The sequence below is a fragment of the Myxocyprinus asiaticus genome, chromosome 48, assembly GCF_019703515.2.
Source record: "Myxocyprinus asiaticus isolate MX2 ecotype Aquarium Trade chromosome 48, UBuf_Myxa_2, whole genome shotgun sequence".
In the NCBI taxonomy this organism is placed as follows: domain Eukaryota; kingdom Metazoa; phylum Chordata; class Actinopteri; order Cypriniformes; family Catostomidae; genus Myxocyprinus; species Myxocyprinus asiaticus.
This window is the reverse complement of record NC_059391.1, coordinates 1,184,458-1,209,515: the sequence shown is the minus strand read 5'-3', so window position 1 is coordinate 1,209,515 and position 25,058 is coordinate 1,184,458. Positions and strand designations below refer to the sequence as shown.

Sequence of the window (25,058 nt, the reverse complement as noted above, 5' to 3'; positions counted from 1 at the left end):
TGGACCTACAGAGCTGAGATATTTTTCTAAAAATTTTAGTTTGTATTCTGCAGATGAAAGAAAGTGAGGGTGAGTAAATGATGAGAGAATTTTCATTTCTGGGTGAACTATTCCTTTAAGATAAAAAAAAAAAAAACTCTTCAAGACACATTTATACAACCATCTGTTGTCTTTTACTTTCTGAACAGATACTGTAAAAGCTTTCCACAGCCAATTATTACTGGAATGAAGAGCAATTTCAAAATGTATTTTTAAAAACTACATTTTCCCCTCTTTTTCTCTCTGTACTGGCAATGCATTTACACAATCATCAAGCAAGCAATGAAATCTGCACACTTTAATATTCATAAAGTGAGCATAAGATATGTGATGTTGGTAAATTTAGTCAAATATTTTTTTGGTAACAAAATATACTTTTGGCATAATCATACTGCTGTGATACACGTGAATAAAAACTGAAAACTTTCCAAAGATTGCAGGATTTCCCTTATAATCATCCACAGATGAGACTCCTGCACACATGGGGTACATGCAGAGTGTGTGTGTGTGTGTGTGTGTGTGTGTGTGTGTGTGTGTGCATGCTCTCATAGGCTGTCATGGGAGACTGAAAACACACAACACAGCAGCTCTCTTTCCTCCCATGATCCTGTCTTTGTGTGCTGAATGAAGCCGTTCACTGGATTTACACAGATTACTTTCCAGCTAATATGCGTCTGACAATCACATTCACTCAAATCTAATGCGGATCATGTTGTAGTACAGACAGTGCTGTAGAGATGTGTGATGTATAAAGTATGAAGCATACACAGAGAGGACTATAAAACGCACACTGATGAAACTTCTATCTATTTAGGGTGTTATGTATAAAAATCAAAAACATGTGTTTGCTGGGAAGTGACAGAGAAAACAACAGAGAAATATATCACATGACATGACAGAGGTGAACACTGGGAAAATACAGAGATATTAGTGCTGACCGTCCACGGGAGTTGCTGGTGCTGGGGGTCTCTTCACTCTGAGCTCTGTGCAGATTAGACCTGCTGGAGTGAACAGTTTCTACACACACACACACACACACACACACACACACACACACACACACACAAACACACACAAACACACACACAACATTAATCACTGCATTAACAACTAATGCAAACACATCATGTAGAAAGGTGTAAAAAGTGAGACATTTTATGTGAATGGATTTTTAAATTTTATTCATTAAATCTCCTTGCTTCCAATGAAGCACACAAGATGCTCACTGGTACAGGTTTGGTTGTTTATCATGCCAGCTCCTGTGCATGCTGTCATTTAAGCAAAAAGGAGGCACACCAAATACTAAGATATTCTGAAATCCCAGTTTTTCTATTCAACTTTCCAGTCAAATTGTTATAATGCTAATATAATGTGTGATATATATTTTTTCACTCAGTGTGTATCTGTAATTTGAAATGTTAATGTATGGCCCAAACAACCCTCAGACTGTGGCGTATATGTTCATACTGCCAATCAACTCATCCAGCAGGTGAACTGAACGAAAGTGAGTCTTGAACGTTTTCTTTCTCGTAGAACAAATCAACAACAAACTCGTCATCGCTGCTGCAGCTTGTAGAGAAATCCGTTTCCTTTGATTTTCTTTTTTTGATCGACTCGCTAGAGAACTTGCTTGCTTGTCTTTTGTATCCATGGTTGTTTTGGAAACTTTTAGGTTGTTCTTCTGATATGTTATAGGTGAAGGGTGGACCAGCTGAAAGATGTGTTGTGCCACTAATTGTACAGTAAAATTAACTATTTTTCACTAGACCTTTATATTTTTAACACAATTTCCAAACTTAAACTAAACTTGGGACACCAGGATAATCTGAATAGGCATCTCATAACATAAACATATCACATCATTTGATTGCAGGTGTTGAACAAAAGATTTTTCTTCAGCACAATTGGACAAATTGATAAAAATGGCAACCAACAATTTCAATTTATGAATGGCTGATCATCATGGAATTTGGAGTATGCATGCAGGACGTCTTTAAGAGGCAGTGTAATAAATTTTGTGAAAATCACCCAAAATATGCTGCTATAATAGGCAAATTTACATTTTCATTCATAACTCTGGAACCATATGGGCTACCATCAAGATTATTTTCCCTAAATAGTTGTGCTCTTCCAAATTTCCTGGTTTTCTATTTCTATCTACAGTTATTGAGGGAATTTCGATTCATCAAAATGTTTAGCAAAATTTCCTACACTTTCTCTGCAGTGTTCAATTGCCAGTGGTTGTATTAACAGGAACTGGATCTCATTTGGTTCCATTTTAGTTTGAGAATTTACTGACTTGACCCCACAGCAGTGATTAACTGCATTTTCTGTGGCTGCTTCAGTTGAACGTCATCATGTGTGTTAACTACTGCTGTTAAGGAGTGGGAACCTGAAACCCCCTAAGTTCAATGCAACAAAGGTTTTTTTGTTTATGGGGTGTCAAGCCTAGCCTCAACGCCCACCAATTCAAGCCCTGGATGTAATCAAAGAAAATTTGCATGTGGAAGACATTCAGCTGTCTTAAGATATCTGAAATGAAATGGTGTATTGCCACACTACTAATGTTGTTAGCTTCTTAAGATGAATCGCTTGTGTTTGCGTTTTCCTTCCATGTGTAAGTGGTTTTGAATAAAAGCATTGGCTAAAACAATAACTGTAATCTCCAGGAGAGCCATCACTCCACCCACTGCATTAAAACTTTTATTATATAAACACAGTTACTGTAATAATGCTTCAGTATGAAGCTTAGCGAGAAAACATTTGAGCACAAGTTTCTGTTTAGTCAATGTTTGTGTGTGTGCTTCCCCAGGCCTGTGCTACACAAAGGCCTGTTTATGGATCTGCATGTGTGTGTGTACTGTGTATTTCAGAAAAACTGCCAGGGGAAATGAGGGAAAACATTAAACCAACAAGAGCGCGTTCAGAGCGAACAGAGAACCTTAACAAACTTCACTCGACACACACTCTAATATTTATACACTTCTGAGGGTCAAACACAAACTCACACTCTCCACGTCTTCATACCCTCCACACACACAGATATACATTCATACATGAGTGGATGCCCACCTTGAGCTCAAGAGCCCATCACAGAGCCAATTGTTCTGGCAAGTGGTGAAAGAGAACCAGTCTTGTAGAACTCAACATTTACACCAAACAGACAAATTATTCATGTGTGTGTGTGTACTTAGCTATAGTTTTGGGACAAACTGTGTGAGCTAAACGTGACAAAACCTCCCTAAAACTAGACATACTCCACTGAAAAATAATCAAATTAAAATAAATATATGAATATAAAATAAGTGCAAAAAGTTTTCTTTTAGTGGTACAGTTAGGGTTAATCCACAGTAATTAACAAGCCTTATATAAAAGCAACAGATGTCTTTAGTTGTACTAGATGGCCAAGTAAACATTTGTACATAATTACAATGAGTAACTTAAAGACAGAATCAGATGAACCACTGAAAAAATAAACATGATGAAATTAAAATCAACAGCATCTTCAGGGCAACAATAAAACCTCACACAAACACACACACCACAGTTCATAAAGAACCTCTTACACACTCAGAGCTTCTATTGGTGTTTATTTCGACCTCATTAATGTTTTAAAGAGACCCATCTGCTCAATGGACAACACACACACTTTTTATTTTTATTTGTCTCCTTAGAATGAGTGTATGTACATGCATCACAGGAGATTTTTTACTTTGTCATGTTTTTTTTTTTTTTCAAAAGTCATGATAATTTCCACTGCAGTGTCACTTCCAGCACATGTCAAATTCTGTTTTGTGTTTCATAGAATTCTGTACTGGAAATGATGCTGATGGAAATGACATTTTTAATGTTTTTGAAAGAAAATGGCCGACTCTATTGTTTAGCTACGGCTAATTTCTTAGCTAACATTTTATAATATATTCTAAATACATCCTACATTTTTGCATAATGACGGCCAAAACAAATCTTCTGCTCACAAGTGATATTTCCTTTGATTGTTCTTTGTTTAGTCTCATATTTTAAATCAAGCATGCTCTTCACTAACACTTTTGTCCACTTAGTTAACAAAACCACAAACTTTATCAAGGACAACATTTTTTGATGTGGTGGAAATGACGACTCAACTGTTAGACAGATATTTAAAAACAAATTAATGATATAAATCATTTTTCAAAGTGTTTTTTGTTTATTTCACTCTTTGTTTAGATTATCATAGTTTTAAATGTAATGATTTGAGTTTATAATGGGTTTTCACATCTTTCCTGGTAAATGAACAACATTTGGGATAACTCTGTGGAGTTGTTTAAATTGCAGCAGGTGAATGACAAATAACCAGAGGTGGACTGACCACTGGGAGAATCGGGACTTTTCCCGGAGGGCCAGCGTGAAAACGGGGTCGCGATATGCAGAAGGGGACAGCTAAACACATTGCCACAACAGTTAACCAGCTTTATGTCATATGAAGCACTTTACAGACTGTCATTCAGTCACTGGGCTCATAATACACCTCTCACATGTTCTTTACAAAGCTTTATACATGCAGAAAGAAATTTGACTTCAGCAGCTATGGAGTCCTAAATAATGGTTAACATTTTAATAGAAGCAGTGTTTTATATGAAGTTGAAATATTTATATTGTGCATTGCAAATAATGGTTTCTGGTCTCATCTGGAACTTAATTTGCATATTGCATTAAGGTTTGTTACAATGCAGGTTTTTTTTTTCTTCTCCCCAATTTGGAATGCCCAATTTGCTCTAAGTCCTCGTGGTGGCGTAGTGACTCGCCTCAATCTGGGTGGAGGAGGACGAATCTCAGTTGCCTCCGCTTCCGAGACCGTCAATCCGTGCATCTTATCATGTGGATTGCTGAGCACGTTACCGTGGAGACATAGCATGCGTGGAAGCCCACGCTATTCTCCGCGGCATCCACGCACACGCCCCACCGAGAGCAAGAACCACATTATAGGGACCACGAGGAGGTTACCCCATGTGACTCTACCCTCCCTAGCAACCGGGCCAATTTGGTTGCTTAGGAGACCTGACTGGAATCCCTTAGCACGCCCTGGATTCGAACTCACGACTCCAGGTGTGGTAGTCAGCATCAATACTCGCTGAGCTACCCAGGCCCCCCACAGGAGTATTTATAAAAAGTCCACATTTACTGCTTTATTACAGTTTCCTCCTCCTTTCTACAGACTGCTTGGAAATCATGAGATTAATCACAATTATTTGATTCTATTGAGAGCCAAAGTTTCTCCTTTAGCTTGCTCATTGGAGGCTCAGTGGAGTATTCTTTGTAAATCTCCCTTATAACGATATTTCTTGTGAAAAGTAGGGATGCACAGATAAGAAATTGAATGGCCGATACCAATAACCAATAATTTAAAAGTAAATTACGTTTTAATTTGTAATCTTTTAACCTGGATTTGCTAACAAATTCATTTTAAAATAACTCATTTGAAAAATGTGTAATTTAAAAGCTTGGAAACTCTTAACTACTGCTATTTAAGGTTAGCCAGCTGTAACTTGAACCAGAATGTGCCTATATTACAGATGTATGCTGATTTGAATGAGAAATAAATGACAATACACCTGCATAAATTATTTGGTGCCCATTTATACGAGTACTTGCGGTAATCCTGATGAATCGTTCGAATATTGAAATTCTAACAGCTTTAATAATCCATTAAACCAAAATGAGGCGATAGATTAACAGCATGTAACGAACATTAAACATCAAAACATACAATACAAACCCTAATCTCTGTATACAGTACATGGTGTAATATTTATACTAGCAGCCAGTGCAGCGGTCAGTTTGACAATCCCAGTCTCTATTCACAATCATTACAAGGAAAAGAGCAGCCAGAATATTCTTCAAAAAAATCCCCTGTTGTGTTTCACAGAAGAAAGGTCATCATATGGGTTTGGAAAAACATGAGGGTGAGTAAATAATGCCAGAATTCTCATTTTCAGCTGAACTATGCCTTCAACACAAAATAACTTGGTTATCGCTGGTTCCCAATCCAAAATCAGTCTAGATGAGTGTGAAACGGAATCGGTTTGCGAGTGGTCAGTAAACCCACTGACTTCCTCGGCTCGGTTTGTCAGTGCTGGGCCAAACAGTTCAAGTACACAGAGGAGATGTGTAGAAAAGCGACTCTTTCCACTCAACCACAACCTCCTCTCCCATCCTGCTTTTAGTTCAGGTGGAGTGGCATGAATGTGCAGTTGTTCATGTGTTCTATGAAGTGTGCTCTATGAAGTGTGCATGTGTGTGAACAGAACTTACTGTCAGAGGCAGCACTGCCGTTGGGCAGAGATCCCAAATCAACAACCAGACCATCCAGACAGACGTTAAGCTCACCGCCTGCTACAACAGAGCCTTTGTTCTCCGTCTGCAGAACCAGACTGAGCTGAACGTTCTCCACTGCCAGAGAGAGACATTCACGTGTCAGCAAACACATTTGATTTTACATTCTCTACATTTCATTCACATTCACTCCATTTTAATAAGAGGATAGATTCTTTGTTTTGTCATATTTTGTGTTTGAAATGAAAATGGGGGTTAAAGGGGGTTTGGGAATCACTCGGCTGTTTTTGCACTGGAATCTGACTGATACTTTACTCACTCACAATCACATGCGTCAGAGTTTGAGGCTGGTGAAGTAAAACCGGCACAACCCCTTAAACACTGCACGAGCAAGAATGTGCTTATTTCTGATATTGTGATCTGTAAGACACGTGCTGACATAATAACTATGGGTGCACCGATCAAAATTGGCCGATGTTCGTCTTAAATCCGTGGTCGGCGATCGGCCGATCGTGCCTAGAATCAGGGCCGATCATTTTTGCAGCACGCAGGAAATCACACAAACACTGCTCCTCTAATAAATGAGTGCTTGCTCAGCCCTTGAAGCATGACAGAGAGGCCTTTGGAGGGCGAGTTGTTGGCAATTCTAAGCATTCATGAATTTAAACTTTTAGACATTATGTAATTCACATGAATATAACATTTTGTTTTTTAAAATGTGTAAGAACTACTTGTGTATGTATATTAAGTTGCCCATTTTCTAGAGTCATTATGGTAGTAATTCTGACACTGTGGTAAAGTTATTTTTACGTTTGGCATTCGTTGGATATTCTTTTTCATACACATTATCCTTCAGGACCATTTGACCTAAAGATGTCAAACCAACTGTAAATTACTCACAATATTACTCCCTCTGTTGCACAAGGCTTCTTTTTGGGCGTTTTTATTTGGTAATTTTTAAAAGACTCCTTACACAGCACAAAGCTTTTTTTTTTTTCTTGTAGAATACTTTAGTTTGCTTTATAAATATATATTTATATATATGTATGTATATAAATGCAAACTAAAATATACTGAGCTTTGTGCTCAGTAACAGCCTCAAATTTCCTGATCGGTGCACCACTAATAATAACTGCTGTGGGAACCTTACAAATGTAAGAATAATACTAGCTGGGTTTCCATCCATGTATGTTTATGCAAATTTTGGAACATTGCATAAAAATGCTGAATGGGAACACCAAGATGCGGAAAAAAAAGCACATTAAAAAAACGTATGCTTGCTATAGGTGAATACATTTTTATTTGGTAAGATCACATGCGCATAAAATTCAATGGAAACACATTTACTGAAAATATATCAATAGAACTTATACAGCATCAGAAAAGTCATGTGACTTTGCCTCAAGTCAAGTGAATACATAATTCACTCAGAGAATATCATCACATAGCATCTCAAATGTTGCTATATTTACTGTGAAATCAAAGTCTGTTATATAAAATGATTGGCTATAATTAACTCCCAGAACTGTCTGACGCACTTTCACTCTCAGACAGAGTGTTTTGTATGTGCGCTCTAAACCGCAAGTAAATTATTACATTTAATAAAAGAGCTTCAACTTCCATTTTCATTTCTATTTTCTGGCAATTTCCCCTGAAGTGATGAATTCGTTCTCTTCAACACATGGGATGGAAACGCTACTTTATTCTCAAATTGTTTTCGCAATATTCCAGTTTTGCACATCAATTTATAACTTGAAATGAAACAAGCTGGGTTTCCATCCAAATGTTTCAGATATTTGAAGCGCATTTCTAAAAATCTGACAAAAGAAAATGCGAGTCATTACACCTGGTATGAAGTATTAGTTGGGTGATCCAATCACAAGTGGTCAGCTGTAAATAAAGGTGTAAACCGGGTGCAAACATTTTGTGATCAGATCACAAAAAACATATGGAGTTAGTCAAAAACACGTGACCACATCGCATTTGAGGTGTAAATGCTAATCCATCCTGAATGCGTCCCAGACAGCAGTCAAGCGCCACTCCTCACCGGTCAATCAACCGATGCACTAAAACAAGAGTTTAAACATTGCTGGTTAAGAGCGGCTTTAGGGCCCCTGCACTTCCTACGAATTCAAAGAAAGAACGGGGTGAGACATCATTTAGAACAAAATCTGGCCATAAAGAAAGTGTTGTTTGTTTTGGTAGTTCCTAACAGCTCGCCAGGGTGAACTTTCAGGAAAACTTCTAACCAGCTGCTAAACATCTTCTTACCGCCATTGGTCCATGTCATCGGTAGGTGTGACCTGGAGCTCCACCTTCTTTGAGGCCGAGAACTCACGGTCAACATGAACACACATCGGAGTGCAGAATTATTAGTGAGGTGGTGCAAACTTACAAACATCTGAATAATCGTTTGCATAGAGACATTTCCCAAGACCATATCATTTGATTTTTTTTGTTTTTGTTTAATTACTCTACAAAAGGAATCATATCTACTCAAATACTCTTAAGTATCCATTCACAGATATGCCTATTCTTTTGTCTGTATTCTACCCATTAACACTCTTTTATACACCCATCTTTGCAGTAGTGTCAGTGTCACCATAAATTACAATAACAGAGTGAAATAATCGGCCCATATTATGGCTGTGTATCCTGTGTTAGCGCATTAGCCCCATGAACGCACAAGGTAAACACATTTTAATGTCAAACTGGTTGTTTTACATGTAGTTTTGAGCCTCCTCTTATTTTAATGTTCCTCTAAACACCTCCCACAGCAGCATGTACAGTGTCTGAATGTTCACAAACCTTATGTTGTTACTCAGCTGTTTCAAACTTCTTTTTGGCTCTGAGCAAAGAACGAAAAAGTACTTTGCCTTGAGTGTGCTGGGGCCTTTAAAAGGAAATAAACGTCCAAACAAAAAATTTGAAAAAGCAAATACATACACAAGCACAAGATCTTCTTAAAGCTACACTATGTAACTTCTGGCCCTCTAGCATTTGAAGCATAGAACTGCAAATTGCTTGCGGAGGAACACTGTACTGGTAATTACGTCAGTCGGGCTTTGGCTCTGCTTTTCTGTGTGGATGAATCTGATGGTTTGAGGTGTACCGGTGTAACTATGGATACAGATGATCAACTTATCAGAGCGAATGTCACTAACAACAACAAAACTCGCCCCCTCCCCTAAAAAAATAAAATAAATAACGAAAGGAAGAAAAAGATGGATATCCGAAACATGTGTCTTATTAGCAGGTAAGTAGCATATCTTCTGCTGTTGTTTTGACTTATTAAACAATTGTTTAAAAATAACTAACGTTACAAATGTTAGGCAATGATGACATTAGACTTAACGATTGCTAGTTATATCAGATAAAGTCAAATGGTGGAAACTATTATATCTTAGCTAGCAGGCAAATAAACTAAGGTAGTAATTGGTTTAGAGATTGCCATTGTTACCAGCATATAGTTATTTATTTCCCATTGTCCTTCCTTGAAAATGAAATCGAGCACTGCAGTACCACAATCCATAATACATTGTCACATTAGAGTGGCTAACACTATTTAACAAACTACCGTGCTAAGAGAGCTTCCTGGCTAACAATCGGTCCAATAAAATATCTTAAAGATCAAGAAAGAATCCATCTCTGGGTCGGTTTAAAATCCTTTCTGATCTCCGAGTTGTCACCACCTCTGAAAAAGCCAAGCCGATGTTGTTTCGCGTTTTATTATTACAGCTCTGTCACTTCCCTCAGACTCTTCTCATTTCAAGGTTTCTTTATTTTGAAAATGGGTGATTCCCCAGAGGGATGCCTTTTTGAATGAGCCATGGTTAATGTCGCTCAAACTACCACCACACCTATCACCGCGCACATACACGCACTGTAGTAGCTCCGGACCTTCTTTTCTTTATTTACGGACATGACGTAAATTACTCACGGACGACTGATGAAGTATGCAATTTCCCAACAAATCCGTCCTGACAGCTCTAAAATATAAATCATTATTATAGGCTTACCATAGTGAATCGGGGTAACATGGTTTGGAAGATGGATTGTTTGTGTACTTGATCATTAATAAAATTTTGTTAATTTCTAACAAAAAAGTCTTACATAGTGTAGCTTTAAGTGTTTCTGATATTAACATGCAATGACACAGATTAGAAGCATACGGATATGACTCTCCTTTAATACAGGTATTCAAGATAACTGAGAATTCTGCTCGAAATCCAAAAATCTAAATCCAACTGCATCTAGAAGAAAATTCAGTGCTGGTTTTATTTGTGCTTTATTTGTATTTATTTGACTTTTTTGTGGTTTATTATTACACAGTAATAATGACATGGTGATTGATGTCATCATTTAATCAGAGACCCTCCCCTTAAAATCCGAACACAAGTGGTCACAGGAGAAACGACCAGGAGTAAACAGCGATATGTCTCGTCTGACCACATGGGATTGGATCACCGAGATGCATCTTAATACCAAAGTAAACAGGTCTAGGTCATGCGCATTATCTTGAGGGAGCAGCCTTGTCATGATGGAGTAGCTGAATGACCTACTTGCTTTGGAAAGAGTTGTGCTTGCAGTATTGGAGCAATTGTACATCATTTTATTAAATGCTGCCAGAAGACGCCACAGAATGAGTGTAAAATCACATATAATGAGGGCTGAAATGGTTGCTATGCCCATATGCCACCCGCCCCCATAAACCTGGGAGCGCCAGAGCTCAGAACGGTTCTGGCAGATTGTGAGGACCCACTTTAACAGCCAGCTGTGGGTTAAACACTTCTGAATGTCAAGGGTTAAGTTAGAAGAATTGCTTTGTTGTGAGGAGCAGCAGAAACTCAAGCACAAACTGTCAAAACACGTCATCGTTTTGCTAATAAACTGTTTCCATTGCCTTAATGCGATGTTTTGAAAATCTACCTCAAATGAAGTTGGTTGAGAGAATGAACTGAGTGTATGGAGCAGGAAACATACAAAGGGTGAACATTTTCTCTCTATTTTACATTATTATTTACAAGATGGATGGTTCCAGTTCTGATGCTGACTGGTCAATACAACACCCACAGACACCAACTATTAACTGTAGTTTATATGTCAGGGACAATTTGTTCTAGTGAAAGAGTGACACTTCATAACACTTAAATGAAAATGTGTTTCCTAAAAGAAATGGTTCACCCAAAAATAAAACTCATAACAACATAAGTTTACATGGAAATGAATTAAAACATCTTTTTTTGTGTTCCGCAGAACAAAGTCAAATGGGTTTGGAATGACACAAGGGTAAGTCAGTGATGACAGAATTATTATTTTTGGGTGAACTATTCCTTTAATATTTTTATAATGCAATATCCGTATAATTCACGCAATAAAGCACTCAAGACATGCTAAAAAGTGAATATTCATTAATGTTGCTTCATCAAAAAATGATCTGTTTTGTGTTTCATCTTAATATAGTTGGTTATACTGTATTATCCTATTCAAAGGAAAGGGTCTGATGTGACTGCCACTGATTTGAACCCTTTTATGAGCAATAACTGCACTCTCAATACAGGTTTGTAGAGTTTAATATCCATTGAACATAACAGAAACTCTACTGTTCCTGTGTGTGTGTGCTCTTACTCTTGCCATCATGTGTTCGTAGAGTGTCCAGTAAGTCAATAGTGGCACTGCCTAAAAGCTCCTTCCTCAAAGTGTGACAACTCCACAACTTCAGGTCTAAATGACTCTCAGGAGTCACATTCCTGTGGAAAAATAAATATTCATCTAACAGAAGCCTTCATACAGATGCATAACTCTTTTACCTCTCATTAGTTCTTACAGTAATATCTGTGTCTGTCATGATGCAAACATGTTTAAGTAGAGTCTCCTAAACCTCACAAATAGTAATTCAATGTTTTGCACTCTTCTCAGGGTAATAAAAGCAAGGGTCAAACAACTTAAGCTTAGGTTGATTGATTGATTACAAGGGGAATGTATTTGTTTCCTTGAAATCAGTAATATATACTTGAACAGTGTTGGGAAAGTTACTCTAACAAAAGTAAGTAATTACTAACTACTAATTACATATTCTACAGTGTAATTAGATTACTGTACTAATTACTCTTACCTAAAAGTAACTGCATTACTTACTACTAATTACTTTCTAAAACCCTTATCAACCTCAACCAGATGAAAAATACAAAGATAGACATTAAACTGTTATTTTAATTCTTTCAAATAAATCATATAAAAATCAAATAAATTATTCATGAACTGGCCAAAGAATTTAAGGGGGCAGCGTTAAATTAGAAAACATATTTTAACATTAGATGTTAAATTTAGATTTTAAATTCACTATTGTTTTATATAGAATTGTCTGTTCAGTATTTAACACAATTACATCAGAAGTAACTGTAATTAAATTACTGAAAAATTAAGAGTAATCCCTTACTTTACTTTTTTTTTCAATGAAAAAGTAAATTACAATAATTAATTACTTAGTAATGCATTACACCCAACATTGTTCTTGAATATGTCATGATGGAGCTGTCTTACAGGGTGAGGTCCTCATTCCACTGCAGCTCGAGGTGTCCTGTGCGTTTGCCTGTTTTCTTTGTTTCACTGGTCAAACCGTCAGCAGTCACCTCCACAAACGAATTCAAACGAGAGTGACGACCTGGCAGCTTCGGAGACTGAGGCTTAGCTGACAACACTGAGAGAAAAGAGTAGAATAAAATTAGAACACAAAACCCAGCACAATATTGAACAGAATGCAATAGAAAAGAATATCGATAAAAATCCAAAAAGAATATAATTGAACCCTTTCATGGTCTTAAAAATCATCTCCCACTGTTGATCTCACCAGGTCAAATTGAAACGGCTCGTTAAAACAGTTCAACAGTCATGATTTTCTCCTCAACAACTGTTTTATCATCAATAACTGACCTTTCACTAATTTACAAATGTAAAATGTACTCATTTTGTATGCAGTAAATGCTCCAAATATACATTAGAATATGTGTGTGTACAGTATGTATTTATGTATGTTTGTGTGTGCATGTGGATGGATGGGTGGGTGGGTGTGGGTCAGATCTTGCATGAACTACACATACACACACACACACACACACACACACACACACGTTCCCATTGACAACTTAAGTGTGTGACTGTGTGTATGTGTGCTTGCTTTAATGCGTATGAGTGTACTTATACTTTACATTTTTAACTATTCTACCATTTTACAGCTTTCTCATAATTCTTTATATGAACCAGGTAAAATTGACCCAGAGGACTTTTGGCTTTGTTTATAAGTTCAAAAGTTACATTACCAGGATCAGATGACCTCTGTAGAGGATGTCAGGAAGTTTCAGGCCAAAAAGTTACGTTAATTTGGTTTAAATCAGTGTTAAATTTAAACGGGTCAAATTGACCCGTGAGAGATTTCAAGGGTTAATAGAACACAGAATAGAGATCACAAGAAACATAGAATAAAATACACAGTGGATATAAAAAGTCTACACACACACTTCTAAATTTGCAGGTTTTTGAAATGTTAAGACAGAAACAACAACGTTAGACATTTTCCATCTGTAATGTTATCTTCCAACAAACAAAAATTCAGAGAAAAAAAACAAATAGTTAATTTTTAGGAACATTTTAAATAAAATAAAAATACAAACACCCTGATTGCATAAGTCTGCACACCCCGCCTAACTAATACTTTCTGGAAGCACCTTTTGCATTTATTACAGCAGCAAGTCTTTGTGAATAAGTCCCTATTAAATTTGCACATCTAGACTTTGGAATGTTATCCCACTCTTCTTGCTAAAAAGTTAAAGTTCCTTTAAATTGCGAGGGGATCTCCTGTGTACAGCTCTCTTTAGGTCATTCCACAGGTTTTCGACGGGATTGAGCACTGGGCAGTGACTAGGCCATTCCAAGACTTTGATTTCCCTTTTCTGAAGCCTTGGTTGACTTGGATGTCTGCTTTGGGTCATTGTCATGTTGGAATGTGAAATTTCTCTTCATTTTCAGCTTTCTGACCGAGGCCAGATTTATTATCCCATCTATCTTGACAAGAGACCCTGACCCAGCTGAAGAGAAGCAGCCCCATATCATGATGCTACCACCACCATGCTTCAAAGTCGGTAAGGTGTTCCTTGGATGATGAGCTTTATTGGCTTTGCACAAAACATATCTTTGACAATTTAGGCCGAAAAGTTCAAACTTTGTCTCGTCAGACCATAGCACATTTTCCCACATGGTTTGGGGTGACTGAATGAATCTTTTGGCATAATTTAGACAGGCTTGGATGTTCCTTTTTTTAAAAAAGGGTTTCCGTCTTGCCACCCTAACCGATGGCCCACACGTGCAGAATACGAGAGATGGTAGTCACATGCAAGGAGTGACCGGTACCTGTAGCTCCTTCAGTGTTGCTGTTGGCCTATTGGTAGCCTCCCTTATAAGTTTTCTCCTCGTCCTCTCATCAACTTTGGAGGACCATCCTGATATTTGCAATGTTTTAAGTGCCGCATTTTCTCCACTTATTGATGATGGTTTTGACAGTGATCCATGGTACATCCAGGGCTTTCAATATTCTTTTATATCCCTCTCCTGATTGGTACTTTTCAACAATTAGCTTTTGCAGTTTCTTTGGCAACTCTTTGCGGACCATGGCTCTCCCAGTAGGATGCAACCCGAAACATTCAATCAAATCCTACAGCAACAGTTGACTTTAATCTGGGTTGAATCAGAATAACTTTCATTGATGGCAGATGTATGCTATTTACCTACAGGCATGATTTCGAATGTGATTGGTTAACTGTGAAAGTAGCTAGAGACTACTACTTCTGTGCAGATTTATGCAATCAGAGTGTTTGTATTTTTTTTTAATGTTCCTAAAAATTAACTATCTGTTTTTTTCTCTGGATTTTTGTTTGCTGGAAGACCACTTTTCAGATGGAAAAAGTCTAACATTCACATTGTTGTTGTCCACTACACCACACAGCCATAACACTGACAGTCAACAAAGGGATATACCAAGCAGAGAATAATCACAGCCAAGCACAGCAGTCACAATGGTCAATTTCGTATTCATGTAACGTTTCAAACAAAAATCAAAATTTGATTGGGGAAAATTCCAGCAACCACTCAGAAAGCATAAAACAAAAATCTCCAGAACTACAGAAATATCTACTACACGACTTGCACAGGTGGGGATTGAACCCACAAACCTTGAAACTATAGTGCAGAAACTTACACAATGTGCCACTCAGTTGACATGAAATTTAACAATGCTTTCAAAAGATATTATATATAACTTTTTAATAGAAATCAATATGGCCGAGAAGCAGTACGGCTGACATGGGAAGAATTTGTGTTCTTGAAAACCTCATGACACAAGGAATCCATAGACACCAAGCTCATCATTTTAGGACATATGGTTCAAAGGTTATGGGCCAAAATAGCCATTTTTTTTACATTTCTTGACCCATAGGTGGCACTGTCACAAGTTTACATGTACCCACAGATCATGGTTCTGATGAAGAATACCAAGTTAAATTTCGATAGGACAAAGCGTTCCCGAACTACAGCCTCATTTTCTGTTATACATTGACATTAACTTTGCAGTAGTGTAACTTTTCAACAAGTCACATCTGTACGGCTCTGTCTGGAGATTATTTTGAGCCATTGTTCGAGCAAATCAGAAAAAATGTCAAGGAACAGTAGCGGAAAAACCATAACCATCATGGCTATTTCTACAACTGAGTCAATAGTCACTGTTACTACCATTGAATACAAACAAAATGCACAAATGTTTTGGCTGATACAGGTTTTGCTTGGGAATTAAGATTTAAAAATGTAAAAAAGAGGTACAAAAGCTATTTTTTTGTTCTAAAAAGAAATAATTTCCATTGAAGATCTGTTGAATACATGCCAAAATTTTAAAAGAGCCACAAAGTAGAATATAAAAAAAAGAGTTAAAAATAATAATTTGACAATTGATGTGTGTGTGGGGGGGATGTTATTTTACACTTCTAAAATATTTTTGCACTGCTGTTTTTGCAGTTCTACACAACAGAACACACACATTATAAATTATGACAGAACATTGCAAATTCATAACATGCATTATTGAAATGATATAATGTTTCGTATTTCATTTACTTGTGCAGGTATACTGAAAAAGGATTATAAACTTTATACAATGCAATACATTTACATATTTAACTATAAATAATACATCTGTTTTTTATTTCTGCATTTTCATGCTTATGACCGGTATGCCGATGGTTTTCATTTGGTCAGTAACTAACCGATAAATATCAGTGGCTGATACATCAGCGTATCATTAACTTCTAAGCAACATTAAGACAAGATTCATAAACCGATTTCAATAATAAAACAGTATGAAAGTGCATACTGATCTTAATAAATCCCAAACCAGTGAACGTTTCTTTGTTTATTAAGAAGGCCTACTAGCTTAAATAGAAGACATTCTTAAGTTTCAACTGCAGCGTTCAGATTGCACTGTTCTTCATTAATATACACAAAATGAAGTGTACTTTACATAAAGCAGGTTTTGTTTAATTAAAATGTTCATCCTGTATGATCACATTATACAGGTGCATCTCAATAAATTAGAATGTCATGGAAAAGTTCATTTATTTCAGTAATTCAACTCAAATTGTGAAACTTGTGTATTAAATAAATTCAATGCACACAGACTGAAGTAGTTTAAGTCTTTGGTTCTTTTAATTGTGATGATTTTGGCTCACATTTAACAAAAACCCACCAATTCACTATCTCAAAAAATTAGAATATGGTGACATGCCAATCAGCTAATCAACTCAAAACACCTGCAAAGGTTTCCTGAGCCTTCAAAATGGTCTCTCAGTTTGGTTCACTAGGCTACACAATCATGGGGAAGACTGCTGATCTGACAGTTGTCCAGAAGACAATCATTGACACCCTTCACAAGGAGGGTAAGCCACAAACATTCATTGCCAAAGAAGCTGGCTGTTCACAGAGTGCTGTATCCAAGCATGTTAACAGAAAGTTGAGTGGAAGGAAAAAGTGTGGAAGAAAAAGATGCACAACCAACCGAGAGAACCGCAGCCTTATGATTGTCAAGCAAAATCGATTCAAGAATTTGGGTGAACTTCACAAGGAATGGACTGAGGCTGGGGTCAAGGCATCAAGAGCCACCACACACAGACGTGTCAAGGAATTTGGCTACAGTTGTCGTATTCCTCTTGTTAAGCCACTCCTGAACCACAGACAACGTCAGAGGCGTCTTACCTGGGCTAAGGAGAAGAAGAACTGGACTGTTGCCCAGTGTTCCAAAGTCCTCTTTTCAGATGAGAACAAGTTTTGTATTTCATTTGGAAACCAAGGTCCTAGAGTCTGGAGGAAGGGTGGAGAAGCTCATAGCCCAAGTTGCTTGAAGTCCAGTGTTAAGTTTCCACAGTCTGTGATGATTTGGGGTGCAATGTCATCTGCTGGTGTTGGTCCATTGTGTTTTTTGAAAACCAAAGTCACTGCACCCGTTTACCAAGAAATTTTGGAGCACTTCATGCTTCCTTCTGCTGACCAGCTTTTTAAAGATGCTGATTTAATTTTCCAGCAGGATTTGGCACCTGCCCACACTGCCAAAAGCACCAAAAGTTGGTTAAATGACCATATGTTGGTGTGCTTGACTGGCCAGCAAACTCACCAGACCTGAACCCCATAGAGAATCTATGGGGTATTGTCAAGAGGAAAATGAGAAACAAGAGACCAAAAAATGCAGATGAGCTGAAGGCCACTGTCAAAGAAACCTGGGCTTCCATACCACCTCAGCAGTGCCACAAACTGATCACCTCCATGCCACGCCGAATTGAGGCAGTAATTAAAGCAAATAGAGCCCCTACCAAGTATTGAGTACATATACAGTAAATGAACATACTTTCCAGAAGGCCAACAATTCACTAAAAATGTTTTTTTTATTGGTCTTATGATGTATTCTAATTTTTTGAGATAGTGAATTGGTGGGTTTTTGTTAAATGTGAGCCAAAATCATCACAATTAAAAGAACCAAAGACAAACTACTTCAGTCTGTGTGCATTGAATTTATTTAATACACAAGTTTCACAATTTGAGTTGAATTACTGAAATAAATGAACTTTTCCACGACATTCTAATTTATTGAGATGCACCTGTATATATACATATACACACACACATATATATATATATATATATATATATATATATATATATATATATATATATATATATATAAAACAACTTTAGTATGTCAAACTATAAAACTAACGCAAGCACTTATTGTCTTATTTTCATTCCTACAAACTGCAGTCATCTCATGTTTCCGTTTAATCTGCTCTTGGACATTCAGGAAATGCAAGTGAATGTGTCCTGCCATGAACACAGCTGATATATCAGTTATTATGCAGTGCACACCCCCCTCTAGAGGACACACAGCACACTGCAATAACACATGAAGTTCTGATAGTCATTTCAGCTGATACATCAAATCAAACTGATCAGGTTAGGATGAATCAATCACACACGCGATGAGCACAGATGTGATGCTGAGACAGGGCTGCTGAAAGATGATCTGTATGAGATGAGACTGGGATTCTTACCCTTCAAGGTCAACTGGGATTTCTCTGTGGCCTGAACGCTGGCAGACTGAGACACACTGGCAGATGCCATCATCGCAACACATCACAGTAAAGCTATGCCTGAAACACGCATACACACGCATTTATAACACAGTCATAACACAGGGTAATTCAGTGCCGATATTCATTCAGCTTATGTAAATCTCGGTGATTACTATAATAAAACAGAGGCATATACTGTGTTTACTGAGTGTACTGGAGCATACACTCAAACACACAGTGATCTTTCAGTTGAAGAGCGAGCGCGCGCACGCACACTATTGTTTATTAGCTACATGGTTATTTTACCCAAACAGTTAAACTATGAACAGATAACAGTGAAATGACATCAGTAAGGAATGAATACATGGCTTCTAAAATCATGATGAAATATAAGGCTGTCACACTCAGATAGTGACATATGTCAGTCATTGCTACTGCTAACCAGACATCAACAATCAGTAATAACCTAAAAATAACAAATACAAACATGAAAAACATGAAACGGTTTACATCGAGATCGGCTCATTACGACATCGCATTTATTCTTGGCACTAGAGTTAAACAGCAGAGAAACTCAATCTGAGATCATTTCTGCAGTCATTAAACGTTTATAATCATTATTCATAATTTACAATAGTTTTTAATGTTCAGTTGAATGTCGCGCGATGTGTAAATACTGTCGCTGTTTGACTAGCCGCACATCATTCATGCGTCACAAATGACACATTAATCAGAAACCCGTCAAGAACAAACCCAAAACAATGTACAGATTAATAATGCATCATTCAAGGGGTTATCTGCTTATGATAATGATAAAAATGTGTTTATTCGTACCTTTTAGCTCCCGTGAGTCTGTGAGGAGCTGACTGTCATTTCCGCTTTAAAATCACGGTCACGTGACTCACATGCGCGCACTGAATCATGGGTATCTTTTCTGTTCGATAAAGGTGATTTATAAATTGTGTTGATATACTTGTATATTAAGCATATCATTAATAACATTTTATAAAAATTACTCAAATGTACCTATTAGCAATTCAATTCATTCTTCGTCAGATAAAATGTAAATATAGTCTTTATGTGAGACTGTACTGTATGTGAATTGATCTATATATATATATATATATATATATATTATATATATATATATATATATATATATATATATATATATATATATATATATATATATATATATAGGTTATATAATAAATAACATGTTTTTATTACGTAAAAATATTTATCTAATAATCAGATGTTTACCATACAAAATCATGCTAAAAGGTTTGACAGTTTTAGGTCGTCCACTATACTGACAAACATTTTAGATTAAATAAATATTAAAAAGCTGAACATTAAGTTGTCCTAGCAATGTATACTTGATGAAATTAAAGTTTCTGAAGCATCGCTGTTTCAGTAATATTGATATAGGTATAATGATATAACATTTGAATAATTTGAACATATAGCTATATTTGATTTGACCCCAGTGTAAACTTGTCCCGTGTGTAACAATATTCTTACAGAATGTATAAAATTCATATAATATTATTCTTAATAATATATGTTTGACTTTAATGTAAAATACTAAATGAAATATTTTATGCAATTATGTATTTTCACAAATATAGAGTAGATGAAGTATTGAACTGAAACTGAATAATGACAAATCAAATAACAGAATCATAGTCAAAGAAATTCATATGAATGGTAAACTTATTTTATTATATACTATATAATTATATTCTGTGCAGGTCTATGAATATATTGGATACTGTACATATTTAGATGCCCATATTTTTAATTTAGGGGATGTTATAATAGAAATACTGTGAATTCAGATTGAATTCCACTTAATTAAAATGTAGGTTATAATGCATAGTGAAGATGTTTGAAATGTGCATCTAACACTGGAATTATTCAGCAATAACTCCATAACTTACAATAATTATTCAATTAAATAATAATAACACCAGAAACAACATGCCCCAATTCTGAGAGGGACATCTTATACCAAGGGTCAAACTTTACCGTTTCACTTCAAAATTAAAACAATATTTTTCACTCCACAAAATGCATTACAGTGTCCACAAATCTCCCGTCAATAATTAGACATAAAAACTTTAAAAATCTAACATAACAGAATGTCAAAGACTAGGCTACTATCTTCCAGTGACACAAAATTAGATCAACTGACCTGATGAATTAAATCTCATATATGTTGATCTTGAAATTATGAAATTATGAGATGAAATGTCAAGATTAAGAGCAGCACAGCCATTCAATAACTGCGAATAATTGCCATCTTTAGTGCCATTGTGTTCTTCCCCTAAATGTTTGGAAGACATTTTTGTTCTTGAAAGAAATTGATGCTTCTCTTCACCTTGTATGCATTAAATTAATTAATAACAAAATGAATAATGCTGAACATTATTTTTACTGATTAAAATTGCTGTTTAATATTTTCGTTTATTTTAAAATTCATTTTTACCCGTGATGTCAAACCCCCATTTTTCACAGTCATTACTTCAGTCTACTAAGAAAACAATGAGTCACATAATCCAGTATTATTCAAAAGTGCTTATTTGGTAATCAAGAAACTTTATTTTATTATTTTTTTTAGAACTGTTGAAAAGAGTTGTCCCACAATGAAGTATGTACATCACAGTCCTTGCAAGTCACTTTACAACTGCAAGTAAACTTTTTTTTTTTTTTTTTAATGAATAAGAAGAAACAAATCTCTCTAGAAATTCATCAGTCTGTTGTTTTTTAACAGATGAAGGCTATTCATGCACTACTGTCTTGAAAGAAGAAATCAAACTGGATCTAAATGGGACAGAGAGAGAAATGGACGGCCCAGATGCAAGTATAGACAAGAAGACAAGAAGACAAGTATACTTGATATATCAGAATCTCTAGTTCGAGAAACAGACCCCTCACAGGTCCTAAACAGGCAGTTCAATGAACAGTACATGCTAAACAGTTTTATCTGCACCAGAGAAGAGGAGCCTCAGGGATGTTGGCATTTTAGGCAGATTTTCAAAGAAAAAGCCACATCTGCAACTGGCAAATAAGAAGAAAAAAATATTTGTTAGAATGTAAAAAAAAGAAATACAAAATAATAATAAAACAAACTTCAAAGATTGAGTGGTAAATGATTAGAAATTAGTATTACGTATGGAAGAATTACAGTTTGAGGTGCTGAGCTGTTGTTGGAATATCTGTGAGAAGTGCTCTATATGAGCCAATGACATCTTTGGGAATTGTTGTAGAAAGCATGAGAAGAAACTTTACGAAGATCAAGGAAAACGTGAATGATGCTGCGATGTCATTACTGCAAATGAATTCTTGGATGAACAGAAAGTTTGAGGAACGCAGCATTTATTTATATGCAAACAGTCATTTTTACCATTATAAATGTCTTTACAGTAATTATTGATTAATTTAAATCATTATTTGTAATAAAAAATAATTTTCTTTCACAAGCATAACAAATCCATACATTGCCCCCAGTTTCAGTTCACAAGTTGCGCCTAATGGGAAATACGTGAAAAAATATAGTTTATATTTAATATACACTGGCGGCCAAAAGTTTGGAATAATGTACAGATTTTGCTCTTATGGAAAGAAATTGGTACTTTTATTCACCAAAGTGGCATTCAGCTGATCACAATGTATAGTCAGGATGTTAATAACGTGAAAAATTATTATTACAATTTAAAAAAAATGTTCAGAACTTCTTGAACTACTTCAAAGAGTTCTCATAAAATTTTTTTAAAAAATCCTCCATGTGCAGCAATGACAGCTTTGCAGATGCTTGACATTCTAGCTTTCAGTTTGTCCAGATATTCAAGGTGACATTTCACCCCATGCTTCCTGTAGCACTTGCCATAGATGTGGCTGTCTTGTCGGGCACTTCTCATGCACCTTACAGTCTAGCTGATCCCACAAAAGCTCAATGGGGTTAAGATCCATAACACTCTTTTCCAATTATCTGCTGCCCATTGTCTGTGTTTCTTTGCCCACTCTAACCTTTCCTTTTTGTTTTTGTGTTTCAAAAGTGGCTTTTTCTTTGCAATTCTTCCCATAAGGCCTGCACCCCTGAGTCTTCTCTTTACTGTTGTACATGAAACTGGTGTTGAGCGGGTAGAATTCAATGAAGCTGTCAGCTGAGGACATGTGAGGTGTCTATTTCTCAAACTAGAGACTCTGATGTACTTATCCTCTTGTTTAGTTGTACATCTGGCCTTCCACATCTCTTTCTGTCCTTGTTAGAGTCAGTTGTTCTTTGTCTTTGAAGACTGTAATGTACACCTTTGTATGAAATCTTCAGTTTTTTGGCAATTTCAAGCATTGTATAGCCTTCATTCCTCAAAACAACGATTGACTGACGAGTTTCTAGAGAAAGCGGTTTCTTTTTTGCCATTTTTGACCTAATATTGACCTTAAGACATGCCAGTCTATTGCATAATGTGGCAACTCAAAAACAAAGACAATGTTAAGCTTCATTTAACGAACCAAATAGCTTTCAGCTGTGTTTGATATAATGGCAAGTGATTTTCTAGTACCAAATTAGCAATTTATCATGATTACTCAAGGATAAGATGTTGGAGTGATGGCTGCTGGAAATGGGGCCTGTCTAGATTTGATCAAAACTGACTTTTTTTCAAACAGTGATGGTGCTGTTTTTTACATCAGTAATGTCCTGACTATATTTTTGTGATCAATTGAATGCCACTTTAGTGAATTAAATTACCAATGTCCTTCTGAAACAGCAACATCTGTACATTATTCCAAACTTTTGGCCACCAGTGTATGTGTTAAAGATTTTAATACATTAATATATTTTTAATAATATACAGTTATGATTATTTTTCGTAGCCTGTGTGACAAACATCAGTCACTAGGGATCCGCAACTTAAAACGTATCACCCAAATTCTATGACCTATAATAACGTATGAGCAGGACAAAATGAACTTTATCTTGAACTTTCCTGAACGTTGTCTGGAAAAGGTAATCAAGATATGGAGTTCCAAGAAGTACAATATAATCAAAGGAAAAAAGGAAATAACATGGGTGATGAGTCTGAATATGAGCAAAGGTGTACAAGTAAAACCAGGTATACAGGGCAAAGGGTGATGAGAAATAGTGAGGGAAAAGACATAAAAGTTATGATCACATTTGTCAAACAAGCAGAACAATACATGCATCCTGTTAAATTATCAAAAGCGATAGAAAAAGAAATAGGATCAGTGAAAGGGGCAACATGTCTGAGCAATGGAAGAGTCTTGATTAAGTGTAAAGATGAAAATCAGAGAGCAAAGTTTCCAAAACTAAAATCACTGGCTGGTGGTAAAATAAGCTGTGCTGGAGTAGATGTGAAGAAGCGTGGGGTGATTTCAGGAGTGCCCTTAACTATGGAAGAAATAAAAGGAAACTTGATTGGAGGCAAAGTTGCTTTGGCTAAAAGATTGATGACATGGAAAGATAATGAAAAGTGTGATAGTCTTTCTGTGTTGACACACTTTGAAGACAGCAATTTACCAGTAAAGGTGAAGCTTGGTTTCATCAGTTATGTGGAACGGGAATATGTACCCCCTCCTTTGCGTTGTTATAAATGTCAGCATATAGGACATACTGTTGCTGTATGCAAAGGGAAAATGCATTGTGCAAAATGTGGAGGAGAGCATGAATATGGGAAGTGTCAGGAAGGAGCTGAGATAAAATGCTGCAACTGTGGGGGAGAGCACAACGCTGCATATGCAGGATGTCCAGTACAACAGCAGGCTCGTGAAATCCAGAAGGTAAAGTCCACCCAGAATTTAACAAATGCAGAAGCAGCTCGCAGAATAAAACATGTAGAAGAAACAAGAGTACAAAATGGACAGATGCAAACCTCTCAGACTAATGAGCCAATGACACAGCTGAACTTGTTAAAGAATGACTCAACTGACAATATTAACATGAGCAACATTGATTTTGTGGCATTTATCTGTGCAGTGGTGAATGGCACTGCACTGGTAGAAAGAAGATCTGACAAAATAAAA

The 25,058-nt window shown here is 36.4% G+C and overlaps 1 protein-coding gene across 2 annotated transcripts in view; it reads right to left on the bottom strand.

The window, feature by feature from the left end:
* The window catches only part of wwp2 (WW domain containing E3 ubiquitin protein ligase 2), a 59,551-nt gene extending 39,622 nt beyond the window's left edge, over window positions 1-19,929 (bottom strand). For both annotated transcript variants that reach the window (XM_051692040.1, XM_051692041.1), the window contains exons 1-6: window positions 19,845-19,929; window positions 18,990-19,088; window positions 12,895-13,051; window positions 11,980-12,101; window positions 6,331-6,468; window positions 978-1,056 (exon numbers count right to left, since the gene is read on the bottom strand). In XM_051692040.1, coding sequence (XP_051548000.1) covers window positions 978-1,056; window positions 6,331-6,468; window positions 11,980-12,101; window positions 12,895-13,051; window positions 18,990-19,062 — 569 coding nt within the window. In that variant the 5' untranslated portion in view covers window positions 19,063-19,088; window positions 19,845-19,929. The remainder of the gene's footprint in view (window positions 1-977; window positions 1,057-6,330; window positions 6,469-11,979; window positions 12,102-12,894; window positions 13,052-18,989; window positions 19,089-19,844) is intronic.
* Window positions 19,930-25,058: the final 5,129 nt, after the last annotated feature.